The sequence below is a fragment of the Epinephelus lanceolatus genome, chromosome 2, assembly GCF_041903045.1.
Source record: "Epinephelus lanceolatus isolate andai-2023 chromosome 2, ASM4190304v1, whole genome shotgun sequence".
In the NCBI taxonomy this organism is placed as follows: domain Eukaryota; kingdom Metazoa; phylum Chordata; class Actinopteri; order Perciformes; family Serranidae; genus Epinephelus; species Epinephelus lanceolatus.
Genome location: NC_135735.1, coordinates 26,536,762 through 26,552,650, shown reverse-complemented (window position 1 = coordinate 26,552,650; position 15,889 = coordinate 26,536,762). Strand labels below are relative to the sequence as shown.

The 15,889-nt window shown below is 40.2% G+C and overlaps 1 protein-coding gene across 5 annotated transcripts; it reads right to left on the bottom strand.

Annotated features, from left to right (window-relative positions):
- Window positions 1–1,233: 1,233 nt before the first annotated feature.
- Window positions 1,234–15,718, bottom strand: znf280d (zinc finger protein 280D). 5 transcript variants are annotated; one of them, XM_033627426.2, is made up of 19 exons: window positions 15,568–15,718; window positions 11,321–11,451; window positions 10,267–10,466; window positions 10,081–10,180; window positions 9,740–9,964; window positions 9,569–9,643; window positions 9,326–9,432; window positions 8,862–9,043; window positions 6,390–6,547; window positions 6,196–6,296; window positions 5,962–6,108; window positions 5,348–5,482; window positions 5,011–5,240; window positions 2,803–2,943; window positions 2,642–2,710; window positions 2,428–2,543; window positions 2,311–2,335; window positions 2,037–2,126; window positions 1,234–1,791 (listed from the first exon to the last, which is right to left on the bottom strand). In XM_033627426.2, exons 2-19 carry the CDS (start codon window positions 11,442–11,444, stop codon window positions 1,380–1,382), a joined length of 2,637 nt encoding a protein of 878 aa, XP_033483317.1. In that variant the 5' UTR covers window positions 11,445–11,451; window positions 15,568–15,718; the 3' UTR covers window positions 1,234–1,379. The 5 variants fall into 5 exon arrangements, with proteins under 5 accessions (XP_033483317.1, XP_033483327.1, XP_033483338.1 ...); XM_033627436.2 differs by having other exon boundaries at window positions 2,311–2,332; XM_033627447.2 differs by lacking the exon at window positions 2,037–2,126.
- Between the last annotated feature and the right edge of the window lie 171 nt (window positions 15,719–15,889).

Here is a 15,889-nt window from a genome sequence, read left to right as displayed (position 1 = left end):
AGATACCAGTGTGAATTTAATCTGATGGAAGTAGGAAGTGTGTTTTTGTATTTTGACTTTTAAGCGGACTGCAAAGGGAATTTAAACAGTAACTTCGTCATCTTTCAACCTGGACCCCTCTTTTCCAATGAAACAGGTCCAGGATTGAGCTAGACCGCTGAAAATAAGCTGCAATGTAACATCAACGGGCCCTTGCTCCATCCTTTTTCTTTAACTAGAAACAGCCCCAATATCGCTATCACCAGAACCCACCAGACTCCATTTACATAAACAGTCATTTTATCATTGTACAACACACTTCATTCAAAGTTGACAAAAACAAAATAAAATTCATAAAAACCATCTTGGGTTGACTTTCCACTATTCCAACAATCACCAGCTCTGGTTTGGTTTAAATAAACCCCAAATTAACTGAGTTAGATGTGAAAATATGCCGGCTCTACACACACTAAATTACTGTTTATTTAAATGGAGTCTGGGGAGTTTGCTGATAGGGATTTGGGGGCTTTTTCTGGATTTACAAAAATGATCCTATTCTTTAACAAAAATGTCTATCTCTGTAGGATTCTTTACATGATATTATCAGACATTTAAAATAATAACCTCAGCATGTAAGTGGCAGAAACAACCACCTTTAGTGGATGTAAATTGACCGTACCAAGCGACCCAAGTGGTTACACTGCAGCCTGTTTTGGCGCTGCTGGCTGCAACACTCTCGCTAAATACTGGACCAGTTTAATGAAGCTGTTGTCTCCATTAGTCACTTGTACACAAAGATCTGATAAAACAGGGTCCAGGTTAAAGCACTGAAGTTACCTTTTAAACTGCATCAATAAATCACCAGAGAACATGAGCATTTATTTGCTGTGCCACCGTGTTGATTTTTTAAATTCAAAAACGGGTTCATCTTTCTCAGTTAAGCAAATCAAACATGATCTGAGCTGACATCGACAATCAGGAAGCCAAAAACTGTCCTCTTTATGGCAGATGGAGTTTCCTTACAGCCAACATCAACCACTTTGTGAAATCTTTAAGAAATATAAAATGAGCCACAGTCATTTAAGTTTAATTTCTGATGTTTAAAAGTATGACTATGCAAATTCTTTCACTATATAGGTTATAGGGCAGCTATGACGACTTTAGGTGACGTATTTTTGTTCATAAATACAAAGATACTTTTAATCTATTCAGGCAATAAAGTTCGACAGAAGAGTAAAAAAAAAAAAATCTGATAAAATATTTTTCATGGTTTTTAAAATGGACTCGCCAAACAAAGACAAAGAAACAATGCTGAGGTATGACAGATGAAGCAGTTGTTCTTAAATCTATAACTGTGCAGTCTTCTCGTGTCATATGCATTGTTCAGTCAATGTACAGGTTCATTCTGTTTTAGTTTGTTGTTCCTCAGCCTCGGGTTCAGGGAGCTCCTCTTTGACAACTGCGCTCTCTGAGTTACCCACTGACTCTTCACAGGGGTCTAAAACGTCCTCTGATGTACAGGAAGATGACAAAGCGGGAAGTGACGCCTGCTTTTCTCCTTCAGAGGTACCTTCACTGACACTCATCTCTGCGGATTCCTTTTCCTTTTCCTTATCATCTGCTGGCAACATTGGCTCTGGTTCTGGTGGCTCAACGGCGGCGGGAGTAACACTTTCAGATGTGGCGCTTTCAGAGATGACGCTTTCAGATGTGATGCTTTCAGCTGGTTTTAAGTCCATTTCCTTTGGTTTTTGATCGGACGGTGGTGTCAAGACAAACATGACTTTTGCTGGCTGCCTGGACAGGAGACTCCTGCATGAAACAAAAACATCCTTTAGATTTACATGCAGCCTTTAGCAATAAGCTATTATCAATATTAAACAGCAGTCCTTGACATTTGTTACTGAAACTTTGTGTTGTTGCAGAAATTTGTGCACACCGCTGCCTGGCTGTTTGTCAATGTGACGACTGCTAGAGCATCAACATTAACGCTCCCTGCATATATGGTCAGAATGAAACAGTTTGACTGGCTGTATGAAAACAAGTTCTTCACCTACATAGGTAAGGATGTAGATGGGGCCCAACTGGTTAATGCATGGACAGGGGGCGCCACTGTGAAACCAACCCCTTTTCTTTTAGAGTTTTTTCTTAAAGGAGAACACAGGAAATTGGATTTACAGACCTGATTTGTATGCTGAAGCAGAATAAAACATGCAATTTAATTTCAGGTGGACTTTAATTCAGTAAATGTTCTGTGGTCTTTGACACTGTCAAGTGATTCCTACAGATTAAAGATTGTCTGATAAATCAGGACAAGTAGTTTCTACTCACAATCGATCTTTGGCTTTGATATCTGCTGGATTAAAAACAAGAGACAAACCTTTTCAAGAAACTTGTCACACTAAATACCAGCTATTAATCAGGTGGTCGTACTAAGAAAAAACATACCTCTCTCCTGAATGACTTTGCATATGTGATGGGGCCTATCAGTTAAGTGTTTGGTCATCAGGTCACCGCCTGATGCATCCACAAGGAGGTCACAGTTGAGACAGACCAGCGTCAATCTGGGGAAAAACAAAATTGTCTGTCATGTCCAATTTCAAACAGGAAACACTTTGTATTTAAGGCTGAATGTTTGATAGACTTTATGAAGCACACTTACTTTAATGCAGATGAATTCCTCTTGTAATCCATTTTCAAAAATCTGTTTTTGGTTATGGTGCTATGAAACCTAACGAAGACCAACAAAAGAATAATTAGATAAATACAGTGGGCCTAAAATAAAGTGCCACAAATATTAATTCAATTCAAATTTGTACTCACTTGATCATGTGGTTACCAATGGAGACTTTGCAACTTGTCCGATATCTGCACGCACCACAATTTGAAGCCATTGGGAAATGAGAAAAGAAGTCGTCAACTTGTCCGTTGCACTCGATGCACGTGTACCGCCCTCCATTGACTCTGATATTTGGAAATAAAACAGAGCACAAAACACAAAGATATTTAAACATTGAAAATCATTTCTTTTCATGGCTCAAGTCAGATTTTAAGACATTGAAAAGAAAGAATTATTAGAAATTTGTTGTCATTTATTTTAACTGTATATAATTACTTTTCTTAATTGTGCAATGAGAGGCCAGCAGGTTCCTCACTACACCACTGCATTATCTTCCTAAAGGCCCGTATCACGTGACTGACTCCAGCATATTGTTTTTGATTGCTGAGCCCAATTAACCAAATATCACACTCATTAGTTTGTTAAAGAAAGAAATCCCTCTCTATCTACTCTACACCATATTATTTTTAGCCAGCCTAATGAGGACTGTCTGGAAAATTAATTGAAAATGCAATTAGCTACTTTGTGTCCTGCGAGGCTTTAATAACGTCTATTAATCTGATCCCACCCTGTCATAAATACCCAGGGGGTGGGGCTCAACATTAGTGGTGGGGTGGGATGGGGCCCTGAATGATTCAGGGGGCCCAAAGCTGGACAGGCTAGAGATTATAGATTATTTATTTTTTGAAGGGGGGAAGATCCAAGTTTTTTGAGCCACATGCATGTTCAAGAGTTCAAACAATTTTTTGAGACATAGAAACAGAATAAATAGAAAGGTAGTTTGAGTAGTACAAAAGAAAACTGTGATTGTTGTTAGTGGTTATGGTGACAACACACATTACTGGGACCGTAAAGTCACATTCACTAGTTTGAGAGCTGTGTTAAGGCCTATTCTTTCACCTGTTTTCCTTATCAAACAGAAGAATACAATAGAGTACACCAATACGGGGCGTCGGTGGCTTAGTGGTAGAGCAGGCACCCCATGTACAAGGCTGTTGCCGCAGCGGCCCTTTGCTGCATGTCACTCCCTCTCTCTCCCCCTTTCACACTTGTCTGTCCTATCGATTAAAAGCTTAAAAAAATGCCCCAAAAAAATCTTAAAAAAAAAAAAAAGTACACCAATACAAGTTTCTCTCCTTTACCAGATGAAGGCTATCTTCAGCTCAATTGCATTGATAACTCGTGAAAAACAATTCATTCAACATCGACAGAAACGAGATAAAACTCACCAACACTGTCTTAGTTAGTCTCGTTTGTCGTCTAGTTTGCTAGTCCACTGTTCCCAAAATCACCAACCCCAGTTTGGTCAAAACAAATCCTTAATTCACTAAGTTTGAAGAAGTGAAAACATGCTGATCTACACGCCTTTTATCACTTCTATCTGTGCCTCTGAGCTGTCCTCTGAGCAGTGGCACTCATTCTTCGGAGGCAGCTACAGTAACATCACGTTCTAACAAACATGCAATTAATTGCAACAAAATAAACAGGGAAATAACAGTTACAGTGATTTTTTGAAAATAAGGGATTGCTTAGTTTTTGCTGCTAAACCTCACCTCAGGGAGTTCAAGACTTGCCGCAAGTTGGTTTGTTTATACAGAAGTTAGCCCGCTACAACCATTGCAATGGCAACAGTACATATAAAAATGGCTGCTGCTCTGACAATCCTGCTATGTTGATCTGAATGGGAATGTCAGCTCTACTCTTATTCTGTTTCATTCCATTCATAAAGTCTCAACATGAGGAGCAGGATACAGAGGTCTGATAAGCTCACTTCTTCCCAGCTCCACGCTCTCCATACTTTTTTTCCATCTTCAAATTTGTAATCCTCAGACCAAACCAATGCTGACTCAAGTGACATCACTTGAGGTCATTTACCATACAGAAAGTAGTTACCAACCTATACACACTAATACGTACTAAACATCTGTATAATGAGTCACAGTGTTTATTTACAATAACCTCCGGGTAGAAAATCCTTGCCTTAGCGTTACATACTGTACATCAAAATCAAACAGCGCTGAGCAGACGTACAGCTGAAAATGACAACAACAAGTGTGCCAATTTTTCATATCTGTTATCAGCACAACGTCACCGTAATTCGGTCTATTAGCAAATAATTCTGTGGTTTTATAAAAATCAATCAAGTTATTGCTGTAGAGTCTTTGACAGTGTGAAAACGCTCAGATTACAACCTGAGATTCCTGAGTGCCAGGTTGTGCTTGCTGGTCCGGCAATTCTGCTTCTTGCTGCTCTGAGTCGCCTTGGCTTTTCCTGCTGCAGAGTAGTTTGACTTAGACTTGGACGCACTGACTGGAGGTTTGGTTTGCTGGTTGAAACTTTCTGGAGTGACAGTAAAGCTCGGACGATCAGGGGAGGTCGGCAATGAGGGTGTCTTTCCCGTGAGGGATGCTCGAATGGTCACCTGGCAAGAAAACACAATATGCACTGAATTAAACTTGTATCAATCTAAGAATCATTAAAAAGGTCTAAAACAAATGTCGTCCAGATCTTGCTATGACCAGGTCAGACCTTTGTTCCTGGAGGAAGGCCTTCCAGGGCTTGAGGCTTTCTGAAAGTCTTGTGGACGTGAGTCTTGTGCTCCAGTTTCTCCTTGTAGGTGAGAAAGTTCAGTCGGCATTTTCCACAGCGATGGATCCCTTTTTTCTGAAAAAGAAAAAACATTGCAGTGTAGAAACACAAAAACGTGATTAATAAGTGATGCGACCAGAGGCTAATTGCTGAAATGTTTCATTTGAAATCACTGAAAGAATTTAACTGGTGTGAAAGAAAATACTTTCATTACTATTAATAGAGCAGCAATTAATTTTGTTTGGTTCTAACTCCACCGTATTTATTGCTCCTTCAGGGCAGGTGAAGAGAAGCTGGTTTTATTGTCAGCCTTTTATGTATTACAGTGAGGTGCAGGGCAGACAACCAAATCAATCCAACCTTAGAGTTAGAGCTAATGGTGCAAACTAATAGTGAGTTCAATCTCTTGCAAAGACATTTCTTACAATCAGAAGAATTTACGGTAAACTGTCAAACACACATTGCTCTGTGTCAGCCATGACTCCTCATCTACGTTTTTTTCTAAATGACACTGTAACAGCTTTACATAGACTTGATAAGATGCAGTGTTGTACCTGATGTTTCATGTAGTGTTGCATGTACATATGACTACTTCTGAGAACTTTGAGACAGAAGGGACAGAGCAGGTCTTTCGTGTTTTCATGGACACTTCGGAAATGTGTCTCCACATCTGAGAAGAAGGAGGACCGGTAGTTGCAGACCTGTGGAATCATTAAAACAGAATGTCAGTGTGAGTGAATGTTTTCCAACATTAAAACCACAACACAGCTCAACTTTAGGTGACAGACCTGGCAGACGTAGGGCATTTCCCCGGGCTTATGATTGTCCTTCATGTGTTCCAGAAGAACTTGCTCTGACTCAAACGCCAGCTCACATATCTTGCAGTTGGCTTAAAAAGGAAAGACAAAAAATTACAAATGGCCACTCAGTGTTTGAGGAAACTGTCATGTGACATTGAGCCGTATAGACAATTATGTTATACTTGAGGATTCGATTGGGCTGTGGGCGCTCTCGATGTGGCACTGCAGCTGGAATGGAGTCAGGTACTGTCGGTAGCAATGCTGGCAAGTTGTGTGGCTTTCCCAGCTCTCGCTGTTCTGCTTTTCAAGCTCCAGGTGGTGCTTCATATGATTCATGAACCTGCAAGATAGAACACACGGACACACACAGGGCACAGAAAAGTCACTTAAATGTTAAATAAGGAACCCATGATTGAGCCTGTTTGTTACTGTAGTGATTTTCATTTGAATGTTAGGGACAGATGATATGGCCTACAAATAATGTTGTGATATTTGAAGACCATGTCGAGATACGTGATATATCTCAAGATTTTGAAACCTCCTCTGAACTACATACTGCCTGCTCACACACTGTTGCCTAAGACCTAAGAGTGGTCTGTCTGGTTGTGGAATGCGTGTGACACATCATGTTTAAGAGTCTTTTTGTTTTCTTTTTGTGCTGGTGAGAAGGAGAGAGCCATAGGAGACAGCGAGAGAACTGAAACATCCAGTCTCATGCCAGTAGTTTAAAAACGTGACAAGACAATTTATACTTGACATTTACTATATGGTCATTCTATACATCCCACATGAAACAGAAAGCGATACACTGACTATAATCAATATATCGCTCAATTCTAATCTGAGTTGTCATGGAATCGGTGCCAACACCTTCCAAAAAGCTGTTCCTGTACATTGAAGATATTAAATAGTGATGTCATTAACAGGATTAATTCAAATAAAGCAAAAACGATCAAGTCAATCAACATAAAATTAATCTGCAAAAATGTGGATGTTTTATTACTCATTTCAATCATTTTTAATGTAAAAATCAACAACATTTGCTGGCTTCAGTGACTAAAATCTTATTATTTTCTGCTTTTCTTTATCATGTAAGATCGAGAATTGTATGTCTTAGGGTTTTGGACTGTCAGACAAAGCAAGCAATATGAAGAGGTCACATTAGGCTGTCTAGACTTGTAATGGCCATTTTGTCAGCACTTCTTTTAAAAATTTCATAGACAAAACAATTGCCAATTAATTGAGAAAATTAGCGGCGAACAAACACTGCATGTCTAAAATCACAAAACCTCATTAACAGATTGTAACATTATCCTTGAACACACACACACACACACACACACACAACAAAGGTGAGCGCATTATCTATTTATGCAGGAGGCTACAGTAATTTGAGGGATATTTCCATTTTTAAAAGAGAAAATAGAAGCATTAAAACAAAACCAATGTCAAGCAGTGGGGGAGAAATTAATACTCATGTGTGCATGCAGTGGTTATGGTCCAGGTCCCAAAGGTTTTAAAGATAAATGAAGTATTCTCCTTGCACCTCACTTTCTAAGCATGTATAATGGCCGTTATAATATCAGCAATTACACACAGATTTTTGTTTTGCCTAATGATGTAGTGCTCCACGTCTGCACCTAGCACCTCCACAGCTACCTGCCATTGCTGCCCTGACGAGGCACAGCCCATTTTTCAGCCGGCACATTCTGCTGTCTCAGCTCCCCTAATAGAAATTTTTATGTGGATGAACTATGACCTCCGCTGTGAGAGTGCGGCTGCAGTACAAATGTGTTTCCCCATTAAAAGCAGCTTACAGAAGCTTTTTTTTGCAATGTTCTGAGGCAAAGTTATTTAATCAAAGGAGCAGTTGTTACGCCACCTAAACTAGCAGTCATTTTTCATCTTTAGGCCCATGAGGGAAAACGGTCCGATACTGTCATCCATCTGAGAGGAAAACTGCACTGAGGGTCAAGGAAGACGTCCGTGCTGTCTTTACTGGCACTGGACAGATCTCTCTTCACCAAGTCCTTCAAGTCCCAGTCTGTGTTTTGAGAGCATATTAACGACTGTATGTAGTTTCAGACAAGCTTGGTCTCAAAGAGGTCTCAACAGCACGGTTTTCCACACATTTATTTATGGCGCACTGCCCCAATATCAGCATTCGCTGCAACATTTAGATTTTTTTGGAGCTGCGTTTTCTCTCTCCCTCTCTTGTGCCAGAGCGTACTCTGAGCACAGATGGAGCAGCAGAGTGCCAAGCGCTGTCAAAGTGAAACTTCACCATTTTTTAAAATCTATATAGTTGTAGTGTTGTCTATCGTTTTCCAACCTACTTTATGAAAACCGGTCCAGTGCTGTGTCTAACAAGCAAATAAAAGTGGGTTTTCTTCGGGTACTCCGGCTTCCTCCCACAGTCCAAGGACATGCAGTTTAACTGTTGACTGTATTTTGGCCATAGGTGTGAATGTGAGTGTGAATGGTTGTCTGTCTCTATGTGTCAGCCCTGTGATAGTCTGGTGACCTGTCCAGGGTGTACCCTGCCTCTCGCCCAATGTCAGCTGGGATAGGCTCCAGCCCCACTGCGACCCCTAACAGGATAAGTGGTTACGGAAAAAATGAATAAACGAAAGAAAACACATGATCATTCATACCTGATATTGTTCTTGAGAACTTTTAAACAGCTCTGGCACTTGAACGTGGTGTTGGTCTTCTGTTCCTTCTTCATCCCATCTCCCATAAACCGGCCGTAGTAGAAATCTGAGACCAGCATGATGCGCTTGTTTGCAGCGTTCAGGGCTGATGGAGATGTACATTCCACGACTGCGCAGCAGCTCTGAAATTAAGAGATATATTACATAAATAAGCCATGTTAATGTTTGATATGGGGCAAACACAGCAAAAAGAACGGATGCCTGAGTGCTTGGCACTAAACTGAAGATCTGATGTCATTACAGGCTTGTGGAAAGCAAACAAACCTGACGACTAAATAATTTTGACAGTGTTAATGATCAAACAGTGTGATATGCCATTGTGTGTTTTTTTGTGGATACTAATCTTTCAAATCTTAATGTTAATTTCCCCTCTAACACATTATTCCCCAGGCATTTTTACTCACCACAACATGAAATTTCAGGGCCTCCTGTGTAAGGAATTCTTCTTGACACTTTGGGCACTTTTTCTTCATATACCCATTATCCAAAGGGAGAATTACTTTTGTTGGCACTACAAAAAAACAATTGGATGTTATGACTGACAAGCCATTAAAACACAAGAGGAACTAAGATTAGGTTGACGCTTTGCTTAAAGTAATGGGATTACAAAACTTCATCATTAACTTACTCTAGTAACAGAAACGTACCTATATCAAGCTTGGCTCTTTTTGCTGCGTTGTCTACTGGCTGTGGTGGTAATCCTCGTTTGACTAGGACTGGATCTGGATGAAATCCAAGACAATACGATAATTTTTTTCCAGCTGATTGATCTGTGTGGTGAAGTAAGCCTAAAATATTACATCAGAAAAGATAATTACCTTTGTTATTGTTATTGGCCTTTGCAGGCGCAGAGAAGGTCTGAAGAGGTTGTGGATTGGAACGGTTGAGCTGCAGTTGGTGAGACTGTGCCGAATACACAGCAGGACTTTGGACGTTAGACAACGTCACAACGTTGTTGCTGATTTGTTGCACCTGAGGCCGGTGGACAACACCAGGTATTACCGTGGCTGGGGAGACCTGCTGAAAAAGCTGCTGCTGACCAGCTGAAAGACAGAACAGACAAACTCTTCAGATAGATGCTTTTCTATTACATAATTAAAGCACCGCTGAGAGGGGAAAGAAGGTTTACTCCTCAGAGGTATATTATACGCAGGTTTACCTGGTACAATTGTAAATGAAGTCCCAGGAGGGTACTGGCTCCCAAGAGAGGCAATAAACTCACTGCTGTTTGCCAATTGCGGAGAAGTGACTATGAAGCCCTGCAAAAAAGGAATAAATCCACATTTAACAGGTATCTGTTCTTACTGCACATTATTTGCAAAAATAATTTTAACACCATAAATACCTGGTTATTGACAATAACAGGCTGGGGGGTCACTGTTGTCAGACTGGGTACCACAGTATTCACTGCATTTCCAGCCACACTCAAGGGCAGCATTATTGGTGAGGCACCAATGGCAGACTTGGGAGCAGGACGCTTTATGTCTTGTTTCTCTGCACTCTGAGGAGGTGAAGGTTTAGGCTTGGCATCTTTCTGGTTATTAGCTGTAAGGAAATACAAAAGGGACAAAAAGGACTTTAACAGGATATTTTGTGTTTATATGTGAGTACACCTAAAACAAACTGCCCTGACACACCGAGCTAACAGTCAGCTATTGGTCAATGTCGGAACGTTGGTGAGAGTGTGTCCCACACTGTTGGTACTAGTGGGCCCTAGTCAGCTTTTTGTCAGCTGATTCAATATGTTGAATCGGCGGAGCCCGTTGGTGAGAGAAAGCACTCTGATAAGAAGTTCAGCTCAGTGCACTAGTGGAGAAATAGAAGTGAGAAAAGCAAACAAAACTAAAGTCAAGTGGGGTGTCGTTGGCTTAGTGGTAGAGCAGGTGCCCCATGTACAAGGCTGTTGCCGCAGCGGCCCGGGTTCGACTCCAGCCTGTGGCCCTTTGCTACAGGTCACTCCCCCTCTCTCTCCCCCCTTCACGCTTGTCTGTCCTATCCATTAAAGGCTGGAATGTAGTCTTTGCAGTGTATTCAAGTGCAACTTTTTGGCTGAGAGACAGGCAACGTAAGGGAACGCAACAGTTGGCCTTCATCCACCCTAGTTCTTTGGTGTTGGTTTGGTGTGTCTGGGCCTTAACAGAGAAAATGTGCAACAAGCTGGAGGACAGGCAAACAAAAAAAGATTAAATATTCATTCAAACGAATGTTAATTTGATTATAGACTATTAATACTGAGCCAATATTATATTATGTATTTCTAAATAGCAGAGGGTGATTCTGAACTACGTATACATCGTATTATAATAACACAATGACTTTTGCTCGTGGAGCGAAGACATCAACAAAATTAAGTGTCGACAAGCTTCACATTAATATATTTAAAATGTGCTTCGACATACAGAGCACTCCTACGAAGATGGGTTCATCGTCATCATCATCATCATCTATCAAATGAACTTCAGGAGCTTGTTTCTGCCACGGCTCCAGTTCCTCCTCGACACACTCCATAAAAAGTTCAGACATCGTGGACCTGCAACGGAAAAACATAATATTCAGCCAACCTGAGCGCTACTTCATGCAGCATCTTTTACTAATACAGCAAAAAAAAAAACTAAACCAAAAATCTCAAGCAGGGTAAAAAAGTAGGTCTGTCTATTTAACTGACTCTATAATGAAACAGTAGCAATGATCTTGTTTTATATAATTTTTTTTATACATTTACAATCAGAAAACGCAATGTTTTTACCATCTTACTCGACACTTTAAGCTTCAACATTGTAGGCCTAAGCACTACACATGGCAAGGAGACACAACAGATAGCTGTGTTGGTTTCAGGATGCTGGCACACTGGCACATAATCAAAGTTATCAGAAACACCTGTGCTTTTCTTACTACAACAGGTCATAGTATCTGCTGTGGAAAAGACTGCATCTTGGATCTTGGATTGGTCAATCTGATTTCTTATTTTTGTTCTGGATAACATGTTAGAAAACAGCCTATTTATACCAAAACTACCAGAAAAAAAGAATTCATTGTACCTAAAAATGACACATTATATATTTTAAAGTTTCAATGCAAACATGTACATGTCATCACTGTCAAAAAACAACAACACACTGTATGCATTGTATATAGACATGTATACATCCTATTTTTATTCCACCAGCACTCCTTGCTCTATTCTAGCTTTCAACTGACAGAAATAGTTTGATATATAAATATTACAAAATACACAGTATATTCACAGTGTTTACATATATGTATGTTAAACATTAACAATACGAGAGAGCAAGAAATAGCAGCTGGTAACGGGGTATCAATGAGTGTTGAAAATATCGATTTATTGATACCTATCTATTGTGAATATTTGAAACTGTTTCAATGCTCACTTCCCACAGTACTGATACACAACATGTATGTTTTGTGTAACCCTGTAAGCACACTGAGAGCAACAAAAAACTGTAGTTAATTCCCTGTAGACGTACATATACTTGGCCAATAAAATATGATTCTGACACATCCACAAAACACAGTTATATCAGCATTCGTCCATAGTGTTGTTTCTGGCCACCTGATAAAGGTAAGTCCTCTTTTCAATCCCATTCCAGCTCTGCTTTGGTCCTGAACAACTCAAGACACGAATATCATAGACTTATCTTAATTCTCCATTGTCTGGTGCTAACCAGGGTCCTGTATCACGAAGTGAGATCAACCTTTCCTGGGTTACCCAGACCTATCCTGGGTTGACTAACCCTAACAGTGGCAATCAGGATAATCGGTATCACGACGCTGGATATCAACTTGGTAACTCAACCCAGGGTTGCTTTATCAAGAGCCGTGAACGTGCATGCAGCAGACCAATCACAATCATGAGAGAAGCGCAGCATCACTGAGCGTCCTCACAGAGCGCCATACGTAAGGGGAAAAAAAAGTATTTCTCATGTGAGGATCAGAGATTAATTCTACTAAAATATGAGGAGGAGGAAAGCAACATTAGAGAAAAGGCCAACACCATGGCAGCTGCAGGAGGAGGAAACATGCGTGGCAACACATAACGGGATGAATAATGTTTAGTTTTAGTTTAGATTAGTTTATTTGCACATAATGTTGAAAACAGACAGTATAAAATTTACAAGATTAAAAAAAGAAAAGTGCCGGAGAGGTTAGAAGCCACTAAAAGCTTACCAAAGAAACTCCCCTGTCAAAACATCAATGGAATCACATAATAGAGAAGAAAAAAAACGGGTGAGGAAAGAAGAAATAGAGGAGGAGAGAGGGAAAAATCAAGACAAAACAAGGTAGCAAATAAAATTATGTGTAGGTTAAATTGCTCACCACTGGTTCAAGTAGCTACAGTACCTGTACCTGTACATCTGACACTGATCACACCCTTGAATCCCATGAAATCAATGCTGCACAGATGAATTGCGTGTATTACAATTATCGTCTAACATCACTGCGTCTGATAAATTGGTCTTCTTTGTCATAACGTTATATATGCTACAATAAAGCTTAAAGCTGACGCCACAATTAAATCATATCAACACCAAATTGATAGTCTGAATAAAATCATCCTGATATTGAGTTGTGTTAGAAATTAACAGCTGCACAAAAATATACCTAGTCTCCCTCTTTAAAAAACAAAAAGGAAAATCCCTCAAACACCATGAAGTGTAGACATGATAGGCTACTTTCCACACTTCCAGCAGCAAAGCTGTCAATTAGGTCCATTATCTTTAACAGGGATCATTTCCTCCAACAAAAGAAATGTTGGCACTAATTAATGGTGCTATTAAGTGTCTGCAAATGATCAGTTTCTTTCTTATGAAGGGGTGGGATGAAATTTCAACTTCTCTCCACTCCTTTTTGAACAATCTTTTCATTGTCTGTTGTTGTTGCTTTCTTTTCTTTTTTAATGTTCAAAATAAACTTTCAAATCAAACTCAATCAAATGAATTAAACTTCCCGTCATGACTGGGCTGCATTTCTGTCAGCGGAGTCATTTTTTTCCGAACAGCTGATTGGCCAGTGGGTGGTGCTTTTTATAGGATCAGATTCAACCCTGAACTTACCCTGCTCCGGAGCAGGATAGCCGTTCAGAGTAAGTTACCATGGTGATCTACCCCGATAAGAGCTGAACCGGCTTCGTGAGACCGAAAACCCAGGGTTTACCCTGAAGTTACCTCGCTAAGACATTAATCCTGCTTCGTGATACAGGCCCCAGGTAGTGAGTTTGTCAGCACTTTCTGAAAAAAGCTACCAATTGCTGGTATTTGAGAACGAAACTCCCAAAACAATGAGCTGAGAGACACAAAATGCTCCAAAGAGCTGAGGAACACTGCACAGTTGGGTGATCTCTGTGGTTTTATCATGACAAGCAACAACTTTCACATCACATGTTCTCATTCATCTCCAATGTCAATAAAAGAAATATAAGTGGACATTTCGACCTGTCAAAGTTGACTCTTTAGCCACCTTGGAGCAATGCATCAAGCTACAAACATAACACTGACATGACAACACCACCTTATAGAGCTGTTACAGCCAAAATTTGGGCAAACAGTTGCCTATTTACACCTAAAGCAGACACAGAGCACTATTTCCATTCAATATGAGTCATGTTTCTGTCAATCTGGCACTTGTTTCAAGTCCAAAATCCATTTCTGAGGCAAACATCCGGCTCTTTAGCTGCTAAATACACCACTGTGCCCACCAGCTAATCACTGACTTTGTCGGTCTGTCATTTGGTGGTGGGCAAGTAGTGTACAGTCAGTGTTTTTTCCTTGAAAACAGCTGTCTGCGGCGACTGAAAAAAATGTTGAGAGTAGAGCAGTAAAGGTGTGCGAAACCAAAACAATGTGCTGAAAGGTGAAGGGGAGCTGGGAGATGTATAGTGGTTATTCTGAGTAAATTAGATCAGAAATAATTGGGTCCATTTATTGGGGAAAAAAAGCTTTTCCTACCAAGATGGCGTCAGATTTGGTGGATTTAAAAAAGCCAGAAAATGAGGACACAAGATCAATTGTAAAACACTTTAAAATTGCATATGCTATGATTATTTACTTGTATTTTTTTGCAAATGTGTGACAGGATATAAACTTAAGCATGAACCGTTTTCTAGCAATGAAGAAAAATTTGGGGAAATGATTCGAGAATGTAGCGTCAACGTGAAAGATGTTTTAGTTTTGTGCTGACATTTTTGCCTTCCAAATAAATCTCTACGTTTACTAAAATTGAAATAAACTTAATAAAAACGTTGCTATTTACAACAAGCTAGCATTAGCAGATGTTATGTTAGCTTAGCTAGCTCACGTTTACCTGCGATGTATAATGCTGTTAGCATCTCGGTCCTTTTCAACAGCCTGGAAGCTAATGCTAACTAGCTAACATTTAGGATTCCCAGTGCTACTGACTGATGCAGCCTGCGACATGGTCAAAGTGTTAAGTAAAAAAATCGAATTTGTAAAATGTCAACGCATTTCTACCACCAATGTATCACAGTGCACACTGCAATCGTTATCGATTATCGATCACCGCACCACAACATTAGCTAGGCTCTGTTAGCATGTCCACATTATCTGGGAGGTGGATGCTGGGACAAAGACTGCACCAGACTTTGGCGCACGGGGTTTGTGTTGGAGCCTACCTCTCTTACACGCAGCCTCTGGGTCAAAGGGCAGAACCGTGTTTAGATACCAACTTCAGCACTAGTCGGTGGTCTGGACACGATAGAGTTCAGATAGTGCGGGTCTACTTCACACAGGACGGGGGGGAAGAGTGCATAGCTAGCCCGAGGCAGCGGAAATGCTCACACTGTCTGGACCAATCAGAGTCCAGGGAGCATTTCTCTCCATCACTTCCTTTGTGTACTTTTAGTACTTCCCGGTCTCTCCCACATGTTTTCTCTAGATTATCTATTTTCATTTGCAAAGAAACAGATTTCATATTTCATTTATCTTCAGTATATG